Source organism: Alternaria incomplexa (assembly GCF_024043165.1).
Source record: "Alternaria incomplexa strain BMP 0042 chromosome Unknown scaffold_9, whole genome shotgun sequence".
In the NCBI taxonomy this organism is placed as follows: Eukaryota; Fungi; Ascomycota; class Dothideomycetes; order Pleosporales; family Pleosporaceae; genus Alternaria; species Alternaria incomplexa.
Genome location: NW_026249858.1, coordinates 1,173,100 through 1,191,760, shown reverse-complemented (window position 1 = coordinate 1,191,760; position 18,661 = coordinate 1,173,100). Strand labels below are relative to the sequence as shown.

Below are 18,661 nucleotides of genomic sequence, written 5' to 3'. Positions count from 1 at the left end.
TCCCACGCAACCAAGATAAAAAAGAGCGACTCCAAGCACCGCCTGATCCAAGTTTCACCCCAGCCTATCAGTCGCAAGCTCGCAAGAGACTCTACATCTTGGCCAAATCACCTGTTCATGGCGTGTTGTCGCACACAACCCATTCACAACGGCGAGGTCGGAGTACTACACATCGATCTTACCGAAGGCACAGTATGGTTTGAAGGTTGGTCTGGCAGGGCGCATATCAACCAACGAACTTACATAAGGAAGGAAGTCGATCTTCGAAATGCCTCAAGTGAGTCTATACCAATCAGTCACTGGCATTCAAGCTCTTGACACACAATCTCAAGTACGATCTGGATGCTAACTCATGGTACTAGCAAGCGTGCACTACGTTCGCTATGGCAGTTGGCTTGGAAGAGATTACTCCACCCACTCACTAAAACTCTCAAGAGTCAACACAAACCAAAAGAGAATTGTTTTCTTCTCAGCAGATTGCTCGGCGCCCGGATATCAGACATGGGGCTCAGACACATACCAGAGCCTGGACCCCATCCCGCACTACAGTTCATTGACATGGGATAGATCCAGGGGAGCAGACAGCTCAATAACCATTCCGGACCTACCAGCTGAGACGACCATGCGCTTTTCGTCGCCTCACGTCATCATCCGTGCACTCCGCGACTGCATCAATCGCGCATCTCCGTGCCCAGAAGTCAGGAAGCCGATTGCCGAGCCTGATCTACTCGAAGTTATCGAGCAGGGATTCCGATATCAGAGCGTGGGGTCTCTGAACACAGCAGGTATGGTGGAGTGGATAGCTGCCATTCAAGAGATGAAGAAGAGGGAGGCGTTGAAGAAGAAAGCAAAGCTGGCGAAGGAAGAGAGCGGAAATATGTCTCTCAAGAGAGGACTGGGTGTCGTAGAAGAGGAGAGGGAAGACAAGAAAGTCAAGGTTGAGAGTGGCGTAGCAGATCAGGTCAAGCTGGACAGTACGTGGCCGGAAGAGATCTGAAGAGTCGTTGCTGGGCTACATCGCGATTCAGTTCGTTCAAAAGCGATTGGTTTTCTGCTGCCGCGAGTATGGGGAAGAAGTCGAACGGAAAGATCAGTAGTCAGAATACTATGAGCCTTTGGAAATCGTGCATTTGGTGTTTGTTCGACCTAAGCTCACCAGCAACTGAACAACTGTGTGCCTTTTTTGAACAGGCTATTTGTCTCAAGAAAGTACGTTGGAAAAGCAACGGGCTCTATTCATCTTCATCTCTACTGGCTTTACGTTGAGCACTAGACATCGAGGCATTTAGCACATACAATCCCAATGACACTCACAGCAAGATACATTGTCGTATAAGAGAACAAGAAGCGCTGCTCGTGCATAAATCAAATACTCATTGGTATACATGAACCCGCACTTCCTTGCGCATAAACCCAAAATCCCAACTCGAACCAAACCCAATTGCACTTGCCTTCCATGGATATATCTACGCCGGCGCCGCAGCCCCCTCGCCATTCTCCCCACCATTACCACCCCCACCCGTAAGACTAAACATAAACTCCTGCCATCTAAACACCTCCGTCCTATTGCCCAAACTCTTCCCTCCCTTAGCGAAAGCCCTCCGCCCGCTAAACCCCTCAATAGCCATATCAATCTCCCGCTCCGTCAACTTCCTTTCCCCAGCCTCAGGCGCCGTATGCAATAAAGCATCCTTCAACTCCGCCAAATCAATCTGCCCGTCGTCATTGTCATCGAAGGCCTCGAACGCGGCGGTCAGTTCGTTCTGGTGGGAGAGGTTGCCGAGGAGGTCGGATAGCGTGGTCAGGTAGGTCGCTAGGTTGATGGATTGTGCGCCGTTGAAGTAGGTGGAGAGTTGGGAGGGGGTGGCCGAGAGACCGAGTTGGGAGAGCATGTCTGCGACGTCGGCGGAGTTGACGTGACCGTCGTCGTCGCGGTCCATGACGCTGAAGGACTCGCGCATGCTGTGGAGGAGGGGTGGGGGCAGTTTGGAGAGGGCGTCGCTGGAGGCCATGCGTTGCATGGGTGCTGGTCGTGCTTTGCGCTCTGTTGGCTTGTAGGTCTCGACAGGTTTGTAGGTTTCGACTGGCTTGAAGGTTTCGACTGGCTTGTATGTCTCGACCGGCTTGTAGGGCTCAGCCGGCTTCTGCTCCTCAACCGGAGTATGAATCTCGGCTGGCTTGAGGCTCTCAATTGGCTCGATATTCTCGACAGGTGGTGACTTTTTTCTGCTAAACAGAGGCGGTGGTGCGTCGTCCCTCCCAGCGGCCTCAAACTTGGCTGCGATGGATGATGTACTTAGAGGGCGCACCGTCATCTGCGAAGACGAGGAAACATTCCGCGTTGGCGAGACATTGCGTCCAGGCGAGAGATTTCGAGAAGGCGAATTGGGCGCTTCTGGGGTGCCCGTCGTCCCCCGTGTGTTCAGCCAGGATGGCGGGTTCTGCGATGGGTTGCCCCCAATGGACAGACGGTTGGGGGTTTGCGCAGGGGATGTCGGAGTCTCTTTAGGCTTTAGAGGCGAACTATTCGGCGTCGATGGTCGCAAGGTAGACGGTGAGCTCTCCCTGATGGAGCCTGGTCTGCGGAAGGGCGACTGGCGCGGACTGTTGAAGGAGAGGGGCGAGGGCTTGTAGGGCGTTGGTGTTGTAGACTGCATATCTTGATTAGTCTTGTCCGCATAATTCCCAAGGGTCCAGCATACCATGGTGCGTATATTCGTTTTGGTGATGTCGCTGGTCGTCGCGTTGTTTGGTGTTGTCAATGGGATGGCCTAGCAACGAGCCTATCGATAAGCTGACATGGGTCAATGGCGTGGGCATGCAGGGTTCGTTCACTCTCTGCGGGCAGCATAGCGGGTCACACGCATAGTCACAGCTCCGGATACTATGCGGTAGCCATTCACGCTCCCAGACCCACGGCCTGCTGGATCAATCCCCCATCACCGCCAGCTACAGCGCGTCATGTTGTTTCGGAACGGTTACATTAGGCTCCCCTAGCGCCGTCGATCTATAATGTAGCATCCGAGTCGCCAGGTGCCCGTACAGAAGAAGATGGAGACACTCATGGCTGAAGTAATCGCACAGCGGCCAAGCGGGCCCAATGCCGCTCAGCCTGTTTCCCTGCAGCGCCAGCCCTCTTTCTCCTCGTTCCCTCCCTCGCGATCGCCCTCTACCCGCAATGGCCACCACCCGAAAGCTCGCTCCCCGCAACCCCCCATGCTCCGCGAGGGCGACGAAGACGAGTCGATCCAGTCCTCGCACGACGAGTCATATCAGTCCTCCATGGCCGCCATTCCCAGAGGCACCGCCAAGTTGCGCTCGCAGTATCCCGCCGATGCAGTCGAGAACCATGTCGAATACATCCTGGTCGCCTCGTTCGACATTGACCGCGGCTCCATCATGGAGCACCAGTACCCGGCGGCTATCAGTGGAGACGAGACTATGCTAGCAGAGCTCATGTTGCCCGATCAGGCCCACGTGCGCAGTCAAGACTGGACCATCTTCTTCCTGCACAAGGACACCACAGCCGAAGAGGAGGAGCGCGAGGCACGGAGAGAGCGCAGGAGGCGGAGACGGCGGCGGAAAGAGGGCCTGGAAGATGACGGCGACGACGATGCGACTGCCGGCACGGAAGAGCAAGACGACGAATACGATGACGGAGACGACGACACAGAAAGCGAAGGGGAGCCAGACCCTGACGGGCCACCATTGGTCTATGTCTTGAACCTGGTCAACACCAAGCAGGACAATACGGTGAAGAGGTAGGAAGAACGTTTCCATGAACTTGGCAAGACTAACACTACGCAGAGGTGCCATCGTCAAAGCCATGGCCATATGCACGCGCCATCCCTTCCTGCACATATACAAGCCCCTGTTACTGCTGGCACTTGAAGAATACTTCAGAGCACCTGTCCTGGAGACGCTCGAATCTCTGTACAACGCCCTCAATGCCATGGACCTCTCACTTCTCCCGAGGCTCTCACCCCTGGAGAACTTCGTGCTTGGCGCTAGCGATGCTAAAGACATGTTCGTGGAGAAGTTTGAGCTCATGGTCCGGCAGCGGAAGAAGCTCGATGCTGCGAGAGACTCTGTCGAAACATCTTCAGATCCTCAATCGCGCAAGAAGACATACACTGTCCCGCGCGACACGCACGAGTTCGAGTCCAAGATCAACTATAACGGCATACCCGTTCCTGTCAAGATACCCACCGCTTTGAGTCCAGAGACTGTGGGCGACTTCTCCTTGATCAAGCTCATCCAAACCTTCTCCGCGCCCCACGCGGCGCAACCGCAGCCCTTCGCTTTACACCCACATCTGACCACGAGCGGCGCATTCACTCATCCCATCATCGTCCTCGTCAACGCCCTCCTCACACAGAAGCGCATCATCTTCATCGGACATAATCGCCCTTCAGGCGAAGTCGCTGAAGCTGTACTAGCAGCATGTGCTCTGGCCTCGGGCGGCATTCTCCGCGGCTTCGTTCGCCATGCGTTCCCATATACCGATCTTACCAAAGTAGATGACCTGCTGAAGGTACCTGGCTTTATTGCTGGCGTCACCAACCCAGCGTTCTCCTACAAGCCCGAGTGGTGGGATCTGCTTTGCGATCTGCCGACCGGTCGCATGAAGATCAGCAATCGCATTGAAACGGCGTCACCCACAGAGGGCTCCATGTTCTTCCAGCAACAGGGGCTACCATTGAATGGGCCAGGTGCACCACCAGCCTTTGACGGCAAGGGCGGCGGTGTCGATCCGACCGGCGACACCCAATTTATGGACAGACTTCTCGAGAGCATTGCCAACCGTCACGGCGAGAATGCTATACGAGCTAAGTGGCGTTCGTGGGTGCTCAAGTTCACCCGCATCGCGGCCGCTTTCGAAGAGACGGTCTATGGCGCTTCGGCATTGTACATTGGCTCCCACGAGACCGATGTTGGCGCATATGGTGTCTCTGGCCATGGCTACGTCTGGCCAGACGAGAACCATAAGCTACGCGAGCTCGCTGCAAACGTACACCGTATCGAGGGCTGGCGCAACACAAGGAGTTATTACAGCTGCGTTCAAGATCTAGCGAGACATTGGAAAAAGAGACCAGTGCGCGGTCTTGATATTGGCCACCAGCACGACAAGTTACGATGCTTGAAACTTACGCACGATCAATCTGCGGGCATTTATCTTGCACTTGCGCGGTGTGTTGAAGAAGCGGGTTCACCACCTAGTGAGAGTGCGAATGCTTCTTCGAGTGATTTGTCGTCCATGGCCCAGTCACTTTCCATCGCGAATGACTCTGAGCGCAAGGCGAATTCGCAGCTCCAGTACGACACCATCCTGCAGCTGCTCTGTGTGATCCCAGATGCTGGTCTCTTCTATCTTAGTCTAGGCTTGTTTCATCCTCGACAGGATGTCAGGATGGCGGTCGTGAGATTACTAGAGAGGATCATGGACCACTCTGCTGGTCGGCACTACTGGGGTCAATTAGGACGTTTCGCCAAACTGGCCTTCTTCAGAGTGAAAAGGGAAGAAGCGCAGAAGTAGTTGCGATACGATAAGGCGTTGAAGGTGTTGGATGGAATTGCCGGTACAATACGTGTCATGGAGTTTGTAAATGCTGTAACGTAGATATCTGAATGAAGAAAATGAAGTACACATGGAGTGCCTAGCTACCCTCATGCAAACTAGTCGCCATGCAGCAAAGTCACGTCTGTCCCCGGGCACGCTACGAACCGTTGGATGCGCGCGCATCCCTGCATCGCATCTCATCTCCGCCTAAATCATACTCGCCCAAAATTTCCCGCTTCACCCCTCGAAATGCGCCCGCCCTAGTCGCCGTGTCGCAACGCCCATTTCGCCCTCCCTACATCCTCAGACACGTTGCGCATGCTGTCTGCACGCCAATTGAACAGCGACAATGGCATCACCACCACCAAGCGAAGCCCCAGCGGTTAAGAAACGCGGACGCCCGAAGAAAGTCGTAGCCGAGGATGCGGGGGCAATACCAGCGGTCGAAGCGAGCAAGGCGGCCGTGAAGAAGGTCGCTGCGAAGCCTGCTGGAAAGGCGAAACCCGTGGAAGTCAAGAAAGAGAAGAAGACGGTTGCGAAAAGCGCAAAGACGGTTGCTCCTCCTGCAACTCCTGCCGCGAAGAAAGATGCGCCTCAGTCGCCAATTGCGGCCGAACAACCCACGCCCGTCACGCCCTCCACAAGCAAGATATTAGAGGAGGTACAAGCGAAAGGGACGTTCAAGAAGGCACAGTCTGCTGCGAAGGTCGTGGAGAAGGTAGCGTCGAGTACGGACAAGAAGACTGCGGCGCCACAGCCCCAGACCCAAGAACCTACAACAAAACCAGCGTCCCCGCCGTCGAAACCAGCAGTATCAGCATCCACGAAGCCTCCTCCTCTAAAACCGACTACAGCCCCCACCACTCCACGCCCAACAACAATCCCCCTCCCCTCACACCCCACAAAAGCACCCTCACCCATCTCCCCACCACCTCCTCCAAACCCATACCCACGCTTCTCCAAACCCACAACCTCCACCCGCCACATACCGCCAAACCCCTATCCAACAAGCATCCGTCCCTCAAACCAACAAGCGCCTCCATCTCCACCGCACCGCCAACACCCCACGCGCCTCATCGAGCCCACGCCCGACATCAGACTACCGCCTAAATACAAGCCCGCGTCGCGCCGGGTGACGGCGATAATGGTGAGCCTGCCGATTGTGTTGGTGTTTGGGTATGAGTTGTTTGAGCGGTGGAGGGGGAAGGAGGTTAAGCAGGTTTTTAGGGAGACGGACGGGTCAACGAATGAATGAATGAATGATTTGAGGGGTTGGTAATGAACGGGTGAGAGATGGAGGTAATGATGATGACGACGAGTAATGTTGGATTGATTGTGTATTTATATCATCATCTATATGGTCTGGTCTCTGCTACTTCTTATGTATGTTTATAGAGATACGGTACACGGAAGGGGTATCACTACTCTTGTGTGCTGTTGCTGTTGGTATTCCAGTCTACTCTCTCGAATCGTGTGGCGACCTATCTTGGTTCGCCTTGCATGCTGGTTAAACAAAAGAAAAGGTGTGTGAAGATGGTAAAAGGGTGAACAGAATGTGAAAGACTATGTATAAGAATGGTAGTCGCGAAAAAGACATCAAGCTCAACTATCCACGCTACATGTAACTCTTCTTCCTCAGCAGCATGCCTCTAGTCCCTGAGGGATCGATTGGCAGACCCGATGCACTACCGCGCCGGCTACCAGGTCTGCTGGCAGACGGGGAACGTGTTGTTTTGATGGGCTCTACATCCAGTATCGGTGGGCCTACACTGACATCGGGCGTAGCGGGCCCTGGAGGATGAAATAGGCGCTTGTATCGCAGTTCTGGTGAGCTTGGTACGTTTGGATTGGAGGAGGATCTTGCGGCCGAGGTCATGGTGAGATTGAACAGCGTGTTGGTACGACGACTGAGCGGACTTTGAGTTGGCTGTGGCGTGGGCTGTGGGGCGGCTTGCATCGTAGCTTGAGGAGTTGAAGGCCAGAGGGTGGGACCGGTGAACGTGGGTGATGTAGAAGGCGAGGGTGAAGAGAGCCTGTCTGTAGTGTCTGACTCGGGATCGGCAAAGTAGTCGTGGTCAGACGTGTCGTTCGTGGACGACATGGGATCGAGTTGGATGGTCTCGGTCCACTGGCGCCTTGCATTGTTTGCGCCTTGAGCTTGCTTCGCAACGGAAAGCGGTTGTGAGGACGCTCTCAAGGCTGCACGAGACAAGAGAGGACTGGTGGGTGCAGACTTCCGCAGCACAGGGCTGGGGGGCTCCGTCCTGAGCTCGAAGCGCGTCATCTTATGCGTCGATTTCGCTCGCTTTCTTTGAGCGAGATCGTTATCCTGAGAGCTGGTCCGCCTGATATTGACGTCTTGCTGTGGTGTAAAGACGAGCCGTCCCTTGAGCTTCTGGATCGTGTCGTCCAACGCGAGCTCAATGGCGACATGGTTTTGTATCCGCGAGAGCTTTGGCCATGTAGCTCGCTGTCCAGTCAGCATGCATCCGACCATGAACTCGGGCGTGGGGTTGCTCAAGACTCTAGGGAAGTCCGCGTAGTTGATCTTGGGGAAGATGTTGATGTCGCCTGAGTATCGCTGGCTGAGCACCGAACGTCCTTTTGTGACAAGGTTTGGGAGGAACCCAGTATCCGCTAGCTGCTGGAGGCGGTGCATTACTTCGCCCTTGCAAAGACTAGCTGAGAGACTCATCCAACCGGGACCAGTGACGGCGTCTTGGGCTTCTGCAGCGACAATCTCCTCCTCTTTCGCCAGAAAGGGAACAACGTGCGGGTTGACCTGCGAGACAATGAAGTGATTCACGTTGAACATCTCGGCCAACCGGGTCATCGGTAGGTCGTTGTCTACTGAGCCATCGATCCATGTCGCGTCAGGGTTTGGATCCCAAGGTACTTCCAGGCCGGTCTTCGGGTCCTTGGCCAGCAGAGATGCCTTCTTGTAGACGAGCGGAACTGAGCAAGAGGTACATCTGCGTAGCGTTAGCATAGCTATAATGGTTCCTTGGTTTCGTGAACTTACACTGCAGACCAGATCATCACATTCGGCGCTGTGATGTAATTCAAAAGTCTGGGCAGTTCGTAGAGCGACGAAGTCGAAACAGGAATGTTCAAGATACGTCGAGTCCGGTTGTATGCTTCTTGAAAGGTCAAATCGCCGAGCAGATCACGCATAACTCTCATGAGATGTGCAATGTCAAAAAGAGCTCCAGACTTCATCAAGCGCATTGCTTTGTTGATCATGCCTTCTGGGTTATCCGGGCTTTCAAATACGTTCAGATCTCCAAAGCAAAATTGGTGCATAACCTCCGGGATCTCTGCATCGGTCTTTGCGCATAGGACCGCACTGACGATGCTTCCTGCAGAGGCTCCCGATATGATGCGTGGAAGAAGACGAGCGTCCCAAAGACCCTTGACGACGCCGATGTGGTTCATGCCAAAGGTTCCTCCGCCTGAGAGTAACAATGCGCTCCTACCGAATGATTGGCGTGTTTGAAGCAATTGGTCGACCAACCGCCGCGGCTCGATAGGACACTGATCTCCCTGCTTCTCCGAGACGTCCAGCAGAGCGGCCATGGTTTGCTGAGCCGACTCGATGTACCTCTCGATCAGACGCTTGGTTCCAATATGCGAGTGCTTGTACAGGCGCAGGTCGCCCATGTCGCCCAATCCGCGTGTGAGGGTGGTCCTGATCAGGAACAGCATCCTCTTCACGTCGCAGCTCATGCGAGCATCATCCAGCTCTTTCAGCCGGGCAGCAACCAGATCCACATTGTATTCCGGAGTGTCGTCCTCTTCTTTCCAGGCTTCGTTTCCTTCTAGGATATCGAGCTCGGTCGCGGCGGCTTTCCATTGGTCGTATGTCTCGGCCTGCGTGGCGATCTCGTCAGCATGTGAAAGGGCACGACCAATCTGAGGAACCCACGTCTTTCATGTGCAGGTACAGGACCTGCCTACGATTTGCTTCCGCAGCATCCACGGCTAATTCAGGAACATGGTAGTCGCCCACTGGGTCGCCCAGAGTCCCCAACGGATTCCTGGCCAGCTGCACCAGGGGTCCGAGGAAGCCGCCATGGCTTTTGCTCTTCCTTATGGATTTCTGCCCATGTTGTCCTCCTCTTACGTGCAGTCGCGTACTGCCGCCTGTAAAAATGGTGTCAGACAGCAATGACATCGAGCGCCGGTACACGCCATGCGCGAATCCTACGAAGCGTGGCTTAGCCGGTGGTAAGAGGATCGGTAGATCGAGTGGTCGTGAAGGCAGCTTGCGGTGGTGTCGAAGTAAGGAAGTCGGTTTCCAGGGAGTCTGTCGCGGTCGAGGGAGTCTGTAGCCTAGTAATAGTGCTTTTCGAGAAGACGCGGTGTAGGGTGGCCGGAGATGGTCAACTGCGGGTGGTCATGCGCCTCGGTCGCGCAAGTCGCGGAAGGTGCGTCACAGGCTTGCCGCTTCAATACTTGTGCAATGTTGTCGCCGGACGACGAAACGAGCGCGAGAAGGGTCGGCATTGACGCCTTTGAAGTATTCGATGCGTGCAGCGCATGCTAGGGAGCGTGGGGACATGCGCATGGTACATCGTCATCGGCAAGGATCAACTAAACAAAGCCGGCGAGGGTGTCGCGTCGGCAGTAGTCATCAACCGACGCTGATACGACACGCATCTTCCACCTGTACCTGCAGGTCCAGTGTTGGCAGACTACTGCACATGCAGCCATGGATCATGTGTCTTACGTGTAGCTGGTAGCAAAGGCCGAGAGTCCTCTGACCACCTGTTGCTGTGCTCGACTCCCAAGAGCCCTTAGTTGTGAACTGTGGGCACGCAGCATTAGTTTAGAAAGGCCGTGTAGCGCCGCGAATAGTTGCTCGTCCGAAATCGCGATCCCGCGCTGCACACGGCAGATCTGGAGAAAGCTGCAGACGTGGGGCAGCCATCCCTACCTGTTTTGACCGCCATCTTCGATCTTGTGAGTCCACGAGGCTCTATGCATAAGACAATGCACCCTCAAAAAGAATATGGGTGTGACACAGTCAGTCGTGGCCATCCGCACAGGGAGCCGACCGGCTTACAGCTGGCGCCTCTTTCACATGTCAGACCTACACCCAACGGACCCAACACTCCATAGGTGCACAAAAAAGGAAAGAAGCAACGCAATTGTCCATGCAGATAATCACCTCTGTTCTGAGAATCTATTTCAAGCTACCAGATGGGCACTGGCCTTACCCATGAAATGGTGGGGTGTAGCTGGATCATAACGTCGTTGCCATGCCGGGTATCATGCAACTGATAAACAAAAATGCCATACAGTCGCGCCGAAACTCCTTTCAAGCCCACATGTGCACACTCATGCTGTCATGCATGCCTCGCACTACTTCACGACTCTTGCAAGTCTCGGCTCCACGCCTTGAGTACGCACTACACGGTACCACCCCTTAGGTTTTCCCTCCTGTGTGACTCCTAGGTACACCTTGCTGACGTTGCGCAAGCGGGCGAGTGCATTTGACCCCGGTAGCTGGTCTGGTAGTAAAAGCTCCGTGAAGGTATCGAGATGCTCGCGACGCAGGCGGTCCTCCATGAACAAGAAATTGAACATGATGCTATACGAGTCGAAGGCGATTAGGTTGAGCCTGTAAGGCAGCGTCGCTGTTTCCTGGTACATCTGGCGGCAGACACCGTTGAGCAAAGTAAACACCGTGGAACTCTTGACCCACGGCTGGGATCTCGCCTTAATGGGATTCTGATTACCGTCGTATACTGTGCACTGGTACTTGAAAATGGGTGTAACCTGCTTTACCTTCTTGGGCTTTGTAGGGTCAAAGGTAAGGTGATAGGTCTGGTAGCCGATGTTGATAGTCTTACCACCAAGTGCGTAAGTGTAGATGAGATTCCTCACGTTTTTGGGGAGCTGCAGGAGAGGCGAGTCGGTCTGGTTCGTTTTGAATCTGCTACAGTCAGTTCTGTGCATAATGTGAGTGTTATCTGAGACATACTTGCGGGCTTGGTCTGAACTTCTAGACAGACGTTCCCCCATTATAGTCCGCCGTGGTGCTGCAATCTCCTCAGCTTTGTATGTCTTCGGCTGATATGGTGCTTTCGGCTGCTCATTTTTAATGACCCGCTCGAAGAGCCACGATGTCTGGTTTGGCGCCGTGGGTGACGACTTGAGTGTCGCAGACTCGTTCCTGTGAACGATTCCCTTGTACCGCGCGAAATTCTCATCTCTCCGTGCTTGCTGATGGGCTTTCTTCTGGGCCTCCGCTGGTGGCGTTGGCAGAGAGCCGTTCCTCGCCCAGCCATTCTGTTCTCTCGACTTTTGTCCCGTCTTCATAAGGCCTTTGAAGTTCTCACGGTCGCCCTGGACACTGCGTTGATGCGGCTTTGGGGCTTGGTGCTTCTTGTTTTCGAGAACCTTATCGAAGATGGACTGCGGAGGGTTCATGTCGTCATCAGGAATGGAGACGGGACCGTTGAACCAGGATTTCTTTCCTCGTCGGCTTGAGGGTGGTGTCGGTAGTCGCGATCCATTTGGCTCGGTATTTGTTCTACTCCGCTTCTGACAGTCCTCGTTCTCATCTGCTGGATCGCGGTCGTGAGGTGCGCGGCGTTTGTTCGGGCGCCGTGAATAAGTGACTTTTCCCGCCATTCTGCGGAAGAAGTTGATGACTTTTGAGAGAAGTGCGAAAATGGCGAGTTCGGATCGGGGAGAGCAAGTTTCCCTCGCCGCAACCGAAGAAAGTGCGAGGCTGCTCTATTGTGGCAGGTGCAGTTTGATCCACCTACTACCAAATAAGGTAGCGACTCGTTGAATGAAAGAATGACGAAGAACGGAAAGTGAGTGAAGCTGGTCGTGGAGACCCAGTGTGCGTGCTTTCGCAGCCTTGAGCAGCTTACCACGCGCAACAGCCGCTGCAGGTGGTTAAGCAAGCAAACTCAGGGCGTGAGTACGGTGCGTAGGAGTGATTGCGTTCCCTGAACCGTCTAACGATGCCTACGCGAGATCCCAAAGCCCAACGAACCTGTGTGCACGACGATCGGATGTAGAAATAGATCTCCGCTTGTCGCGGTCTCACGTGGGATAGTAGTAGTCATCAACGATGAATTTGGTTAGCGGCCGGTTCTTAGTGGCACCGTTTTTGAGGCAGCACAAACCTCGCCGGGCCCGTCATCAAGAGAAGAGCTACACGCGTGTCTGGATGACAACGTAGAGAACGGCGCATATCCTTCTTCGTTCGCAGAATCGCGGGCGCAGCTTTTGAGCATTGCGATGATTGTCCCTCGTTATCTTCAATTTCACCTCAGGCATGACGTCCGCTTGGGTCGATAAGAAGAAGAAGGTCCTTCCATTGCTCTATATTCGCAACACTCTAGTAACTCGCAAGAGTATCTCTCTAATTGAGAATACTCTGCGAAGTCAAGCATGCGATGTCCCTCCCGAGCTCGAGGTGAGAGACGCCGTTGCTCCGTGAAGTGGCTTTGCTCTTCCCAGTCCTGCCTCCTCTTCTATTCTCTAGTCTTCAGATCATCTTATCGTCTCGCTTTTCCGAGCAAAATCTTTTCACGTACAGCAATATCCAAAATTTCCATCGCATAACTACTATTCTATTAGAGGAAGCCTCTTAGTTGAGTCCGCTCCTACCTGTCAGTCTTTCCAACATAGCAAGTCGACGTCATTGCGTGGTCACCCAGCAAACGTTTCCGCTGCTGGTGCTCCAGGCTGCTGCTTCCGCTTCGGGAAGTCGCGCTCACCTCGAATCCGATCGGCGGCAAGAGCTAGTCGGCTGCCTCGTCAACAACCTTGGCCGCACTTCTTCTTCCAACCTTGTCTCAACATCTGCGAACTCAGTATCTCCTAGCGCTCGCGCTCACTTTGTGAGCATGCCGTTCCTTACGCCCAAGAATACACGTGAGCTTTCTCGATGACGCCGCAGGTCAACCTGCTGTTGTGTTGACATCGAAACACTGACCGATGTGTAGTCACTGCGGCCCCCGCCCTTGTATGGGATGCATTTCCTCCGCCGCCCCCAGAGGCCGAGACGTGTATGCAATCTCAGACATGAGAATTCTCGTCACGCACGCTGACGTAGCGATATAGGGCAACCGGATGCAGACAGCATCGCTAGGCCTGGACGTCTTCCGGACCCGCGCTTCAATCGCGATCCGGAACACGACCGCCGCAGTAAATCGTTCCGACGGGAAGCGAAGATGCTTGCCACAACCCAGCTTGGTGCCTCATCTTCATCCGTGAACGGAAGCTCTCTGGGCCGTGGAATCGGCCAGTGGCCAGCTCCAGCTGCACGCAGCACCGGCTTCCCTCGAGACGTGATCCAAAGTGCTAGTCCCGCTTCACCTCCAGCGAACGCTGTCAAAGAACATGTTCAGACCTCTAGGCCCAAGCTGTCCGCGATCAAGCCAGGCACACGTGTCGCGGGTCCTCTTAAGGGAACGATGGAGTCAATGTTCGTGCCACACTCTCGCCGTCCAGAGAACCCAGTAAAACCGAAGGCCTCCACAAGTTCAGCATCACCCACCCAGAGCCAACCGCCAGATTGGGCTGTCGCTATTGAGAAAGCCATGCAAGAAGGCGCTGGACAGGATACGTTGACTGCTAGTACAAAGAGCCCTCGCCCTGAGAGCATCCGCAAGAAGTCGATACCTCCTCATTTGAGGACCAAGACCGACGACCTCGTCCAAGCTCACAAACAACTCAGCTCGCTAGACCTGAACCCGAACGCGAAAGTGTTCGAGGCGCCAGTCAAGGTAGTTGAGGAACAGGACAACGCCACGAGCGAGGCTTTGGCCTGGAAGGTGGCTATGTCAGAAACCGGTATCGATCATGTTGAAGAAGTGAGTCTCAACACATCTATGCAATGTATATCCACTAACAGATTCTAGGGCTTGCGCGTGCAACAAGATTTGCTCAACGCATGCATTGCTAAGAAGTCTACCACGCCTAGTATCCCACCCACGACTGTCGCTACCACCAACACTACCAACCGCGCTCCTCTCGATCACGAAGCCAAGAGGAACATCATGCTCATACGCGCCATGGAGCATGAGATGGATCTTGAGAAGGTGGCACCTGAGCGCGAGCTCATGGTTATGCAGCGCGCCGAGCTTGACAGCTACTTTGTCAAGGTCTGCTCTGCTCACCAGCAGTGGTGGGAGGCTAATGGACCGGCATGAACTGTATCACATTCCGAGTGTGCATTTGAACAGGCGGCTTATGTGGTATGCAAATACTTCCTTTCCTGGTAGGCACACGCTGATCGTAGACACACAGGCTCTCACACTTTACGAGCGGACGTTCGCCCGCCACCATCCAAGGCTCGGTGCTGTTTTAGGAGTCGAAGTTCTAGGGAAGGATTATCTTGATCATTAGTATGCCCATCTTCTTGACTACTATGGTCAAAGTGGAAGGACTCTGCTACTCGATGGGGAGGGCACATTGGTGAACACCGTTGCACAGCAGAAACGACGTCTGCGACTGGTACATACGCATACCTTAGCCATCAGTGGAAACAATACATGACACGAATATCATTGCGCATCTAGACAACTCGTGCACTGTGAAGTCTCGTGGCAAATTCTTTGACACCACTCATTGTTGGTGGTTTGCTGATCACCGAACAATGAGCGTTTGTCTCCGAACAGAGAGACATGCGACTGACTGCTTGCTTGTGACGTTTCAATTCGCGTTTGTAGTGCGTATAAGTGACACAACTCTTCATTTCATGCTGGTATTAGCTAAGTATCAGCGCCGCTATGTCAACGCAACGCCAAGATTCGCAGCACGAAACCACACGGGGCGCTGTCAGTACCAAAGTGGTAAATAGCGACTCCTCGATGAACCTAGAGATGGCCTACGACTATGCAAAGCACATGAACTCAAGCGAGAGGAGTGCGCCCATGCCAGACACAAAGACGCTCGGGATGGAACAGGACGGCAAGCCATTCATCACACTCACATCCTATAACTGCGACTCCACTTCTCGTTCCCCAGTCGAATCCCAGCCACTGGTGCATCTCTTCAAACCCATCAGCGAAGATGAGATACGCAACCATACGGCCCATATAACTTCGACATCCCGTGCCGAGGAAGAGAAGGCGGCACTTACGCAGTTGAATGCAGAGTTGGACGCGCATTTCCAAGTTCTACAGAGCGAGTTTGAGTGCAAAAGGGGAATCAGCTGGACACCGTTGCGGCCGTGGGGTAATGAAGAGTGGGAGTGGAGCGATGATGGCCGTGATGAGGGGGACGATGTGTTCGACTGGTCCTGAGAATTACATGCGCAGCTGGAGAGGCTGGGCATAGTGAGATGGTGAGGTGGTGATGAGGTATTGTTCATGTGACTTGCACATCTGCTCGGGCCAATGGAGAGCGATGTAGATGCAGTGTGGAGAGCATACGCGAGACGGTTTTGCTCACGTGCCTCTCAGGATGGCTAGAAATGGTAAACTGGTACGCTACTTCTGAGCGAGGGGTTTCGGCCCATGATGTGCCTGCATGATTGCAGTGGTTGTAGTGGTAATGCTTCCCCGCGTTGTTCCGGACCAGACTTTCATTCCTGGGGAGGGGTTGGTGTGCATGAACTTACGTCTGTCGAGCAGGAGGTGTTGCGAGAGATGTTTTTGATGCCACTCCAGGCTAGTAGCGTCTCTGCTTGCGTCCATGTACGAGCGGAAATATGGTCACATTGAATCGAAGAAAACGATGCGTGTAATCGCGAGCAAATGTGCGCGGACGCATTCGAGGACCATGGTAACAGGTGGCGGGCCGTCTCGCGCTTCCGTCAATGGGGTCCACTGCATCGAGGTGTATTGCATATGTGCTGACCTTTGTCAGTACAGAGCTGGGACTCTCGTCCCAAGTTCCATCGCCGTGCATGCCAGCCATAAGATCTGTCGCCTCCCCGCACTCTCCATCTTTCAACCTTCACATTCCCAGATCTACCGCCGACTGCACTCTGCCTTATCTAGAGTTTAGTGTCTTGCAGGCCATTCAACTTCCACGACTGAACTTACTGATAACATCCAAATCATGACGACCCAAGTTAGGAACGACAGCGACGCCAGTTCTGGTGGCTCTGACCCCCGCAACAAGCAAGCTGCGGATGCGATAGAGATGGTCGCGGCACACAGCCGTCAAGCCCAACCCAGCGGCCCCCTGGAGCTCAACGAAGTGAACGCATATGAGAAGACCGGGTATGCGTTCTCAAACAAGAAGAAATGGGCGATTTTGACTGTCGTTGGACTCTGCCAAACCAGCATGAGTAAGTGGTCTTACCAACTGTCTAGTCATACGAGGCTAACAGGCGACAGACTATAACGCAGCGGTCTACTCCAACGCAATTGGGCCGCTCAACGAGCACTACCATCTCGGCAGCAACCACTTCACCAACGCAAGAGCGGGTATGGCATGGTTTTTGATCCTGTACGGTATTGGGTGCGAACTATGGGCGCCCTGGTCCGAGGAGTACGGACGATGGCCAATTATGCAGATATCCCTCTTCACCGTCAACATCTGGCAGATCATGGCCGGTGCCAGTACGTCCTGGGGCCATGTGCTGGCTGCGCGTCTGCTCGGCGGTATCTGCTCTGCCGGCGGCTCCGTCACACTCGGAATGGTTGCGGACATGTTCGATCCCGAAGATCAGCAGCTCCCTATCCTCTGGGTCAGCTTGTGGAGCTGTCTAGGTTCCGGTATGTAAACCTCATGTCATAGATGTCTGAGGAATGAAATGCTAACTGTCTCCAGTAATTGGCGGCATCTGTGGAGGTCCCATCGAGCAATTCCTTCACTGGCGGTGGAACTTCTGGATCCAGCTTATCCTAGGCGCCACTGTTCAGTTCGTTCACTTCTGCTTCGTGCCGGAGACCAGGTCGACAATTATGCTTAACAAGGTAGCCAAGAAGCAACGCAAGCAGAACCCAGATGCCAATGTCGTCGGTCCAACTGAGACGGACAAGCTGAACCTCAAGAAATGTGGCAAGATCATGGGTCGACCATACAAGATGCTAGTCTGTGAACCGATCGTTGGCTTCCTGTCGCTGCTCAGTGGATTCAGCGACGCCCTCATCTTCAGTTTCCTCGAGTCATACGGTTACGTGTTCGGCAAGGAGGGATGGGGCTTCACTCCTAGTCAGCTAGGGCTCGCCTTGTTCGCTCTCTTCATCGGCTACTGGCTAGCAGCAGTGCTATACGTACCCGTCATCCGAAAACACAATCAGCAGCGCAGCAACGGGAAAGTGCTGAGTCCCGAGAGCCGACTATCAGCCCTCCGCTGGATCGTCCTGCTCCTGCCGATTGGCCTATTCGGGTCAGCGTTTGTAGTATCTGGCCCACCCCTTCCCTGGATTGCGCCCCTCATCTTCGCGGTCCTGATCGGATGCGCAAATCTCGCCATCTACTTCGCCACGATCGACTACATGGTTGCCGCGTACGGAGGCACGTATTCCGCTTCAGCCACCGGTGGCAATGGCTTCGCCCGAGACGTCCTTGCCGGTATTTGCTCCTTCTACACCGGTCCGATGTACAAGAAGCTCGGTGTCACAAATTCGACTTGGGTCTTGTTCGCCATCTCCGCTCTCGTTTGCGCCCCGGTCTTCTTCATCTACAAATGGGGCCCTACCATGAGAGCTAAGAGTCTGTATGCTGAGCGAATCCAGCAGGAGAGGGAAAAGAACGCCGCTGCCAAACAAGCAATGCGGGAAGCTTCAGAGACTGTGTCTGAGGTGCAGGCATGAAATGGGATGGAAGAAGATGTTGTGTTGTCGTTATTTTTAGGTCCATCGCTCGTCTACTGTTCGTTTTGTGATACCCAAGAGGGTCATAGTTTTGGGTTGCGCGAGTTGCTGGTAGAATACTGTAGATATCCCAATGGACATTTTACCTTCAACGCGTCACACGTGAACGGTTGCTCGCTCATCGTGAGAAACGTGTCTCTGAAGATCTTACAGATGCCCAGGAAGAGTTTCGACATGGGAGACTGAGTAATATAGGTGGTTGCGGGTGGGTGGGGGATACTTGGACAGGTTGATGATTGCAACCGTGAAGATCTAAAGTCGCAGGTGTGGTCCATGTAAAGACGCCAAGCTTAGTGCACTA

At 54.1% G+C, this 18,661-nt stretch overlaps 8 protein-coding genes across 8 annotated transcripts; 6 read left to right on the top strand and 2 right to left on the bottom strand.

Moving 5' to 3' along the window:
* Window positions 1-268: 268 nt before the first annotated feature.
* Window positions 269-997, top strand: J4E90_006753 (uncharacterized protein; the record flags this gene model as incomplete). The annotated part of the gene is made up of 2 exons (XM_051436297.1): window positions 269-277; window positions 524-997. The coding sequence occupies 2 exons, from the start codon at window positions 269-271 to the stop codon at window positions 995-997; spliced, it is 483 nt and encodes a 160-aa protein (XP_051290091.1).
* Window positions 998-1,466: 469 nt separating this feature from the next.
* On the bottom strand, window positions 1,467-2,705 carry J4E90_006752 (uncharacterized protein; the record flags this gene model as incomplete). Its single annotated transcript, XM_051436296.1, has 2 exons — window positions 1,467-2,651; window positions 2,703-2,705. 2 exons carry the CDS (start codon window positions 2,703-2,705, stop codon window positions 1,467-1,469), a joined length of 1,188 nt encoding a protein of 395 aa, XP_051290090.1.
* A 511-nt stretch (window positions 2,706-3,216) lies between these two features.
* On the top strand, window positions 3,217-5,536 carry J4E90_006751 (uncharacterized protein; the record flags this gene model as incomplete). Its single annotated transcript, XM_051436295.1, has 2 exons — window positions 3,217-3,761; window positions 3,808-5,536. 2 exons carry the CDS (start codon window positions 3,217-3,219, stop codon window positions 5,534-5,536), a joined length of 2,274 nt encoding a protein of 757 aa, XP_051290089.1.
* Window positions 5,537-5,909: 373 nt separating this feature from the next.
* J4E90_006750 (uncharacterized protein) lies at window positions 5,910-6,815 on the top strand (the record flags this gene model as incomplete). The annotated part of the gene is made up of 1 exon (XM_051436294.1): window positions 5,910-6,815. The coding sequence occupies one exon, from the start codon at window positions 5,910-5,912 to the stop codon at window positions 6,813-6,815; it is 906 nt and encodes a 301-aa protein (XP_051290088.1).
* Window positions 6,816-7,175: 360 nt separating this feature from the next.
* On the bottom strand, window positions 7,176-12,199 carry J4E90_006749 (uncharacterized protein; the record flags this gene model as incomplete). The annotated part of the gene is made up of 3 exons (XM_051436293.1): window positions 7,176-8,532; window positions 8,583-9,487; window positions 10,973-12,199. 3 exons carry the CDS (start codon window positions 12,197-12,199, stop codon window positions 7,176-7,178), a joined length of 3,489 nt encoding a protein of 1,162 aa, XP_051290087.1.
* A 774-nt stretch (window positions 12,200-12,973) lies between these two features.
* J4E90_006748 (uncharacterized protein) lies at window positions 12,974-14,739 on the top strand (the record flags this gene model as incomplete). Its single annotated transcript, XM_051436292.1, has 3 exons — window positions 12,974-12,998; window positions 13,649-14,400; window positions 14,449-14,739. The coding sequence occupies 3 exons, from the start codon at window positions 12,974-12,976 to the stop codon at window positions 14,737-14,739; spliced, it is 1,068 nt and encodes a 355-aa protein (XP_051290086.1).
* Window positions 14,740-15,318: 579 nt separating this feature from the next.
* Window positions 15,319-15,834, top strand: J4E90_006747 (uncharacterized protein; the record flags this gene model as incomplete). The annotated part of the gene is made up of 1 exon (XM_051436291.1): window positions 15,319-15,834. The coding sequence occupies one exon, from the start codon at window positions 15,319-15,321 to the stop codon at window positions 15,832-15,834; it is 516 nt and encodes a 171-aa protein (XP_051290085.1).
* A 760-nt stretch (window positions 15,835-16,594) lies between these two features.
* On the top strand, window positions 16,595-18,300 carry J4E90_006746 (uncharacterized protein; the record flags this gene model as incomplete). Its single annotated transcript, XM_051436290.1, has 3 exons — window positions 16,595-16,826; window positions 16,876-17,256; window positions 17,312-18,300. 3 exons carry the CDS (start codon window positions 16,595-16,597, stop codon window positions 18,298-18,300), a joined length of 1,602 nt encoding a protein of 533 aa, XP_051290084.1.
* Between the last annotated feature and the right edge of the window lie 361 nt (window positions 18,301-18,661).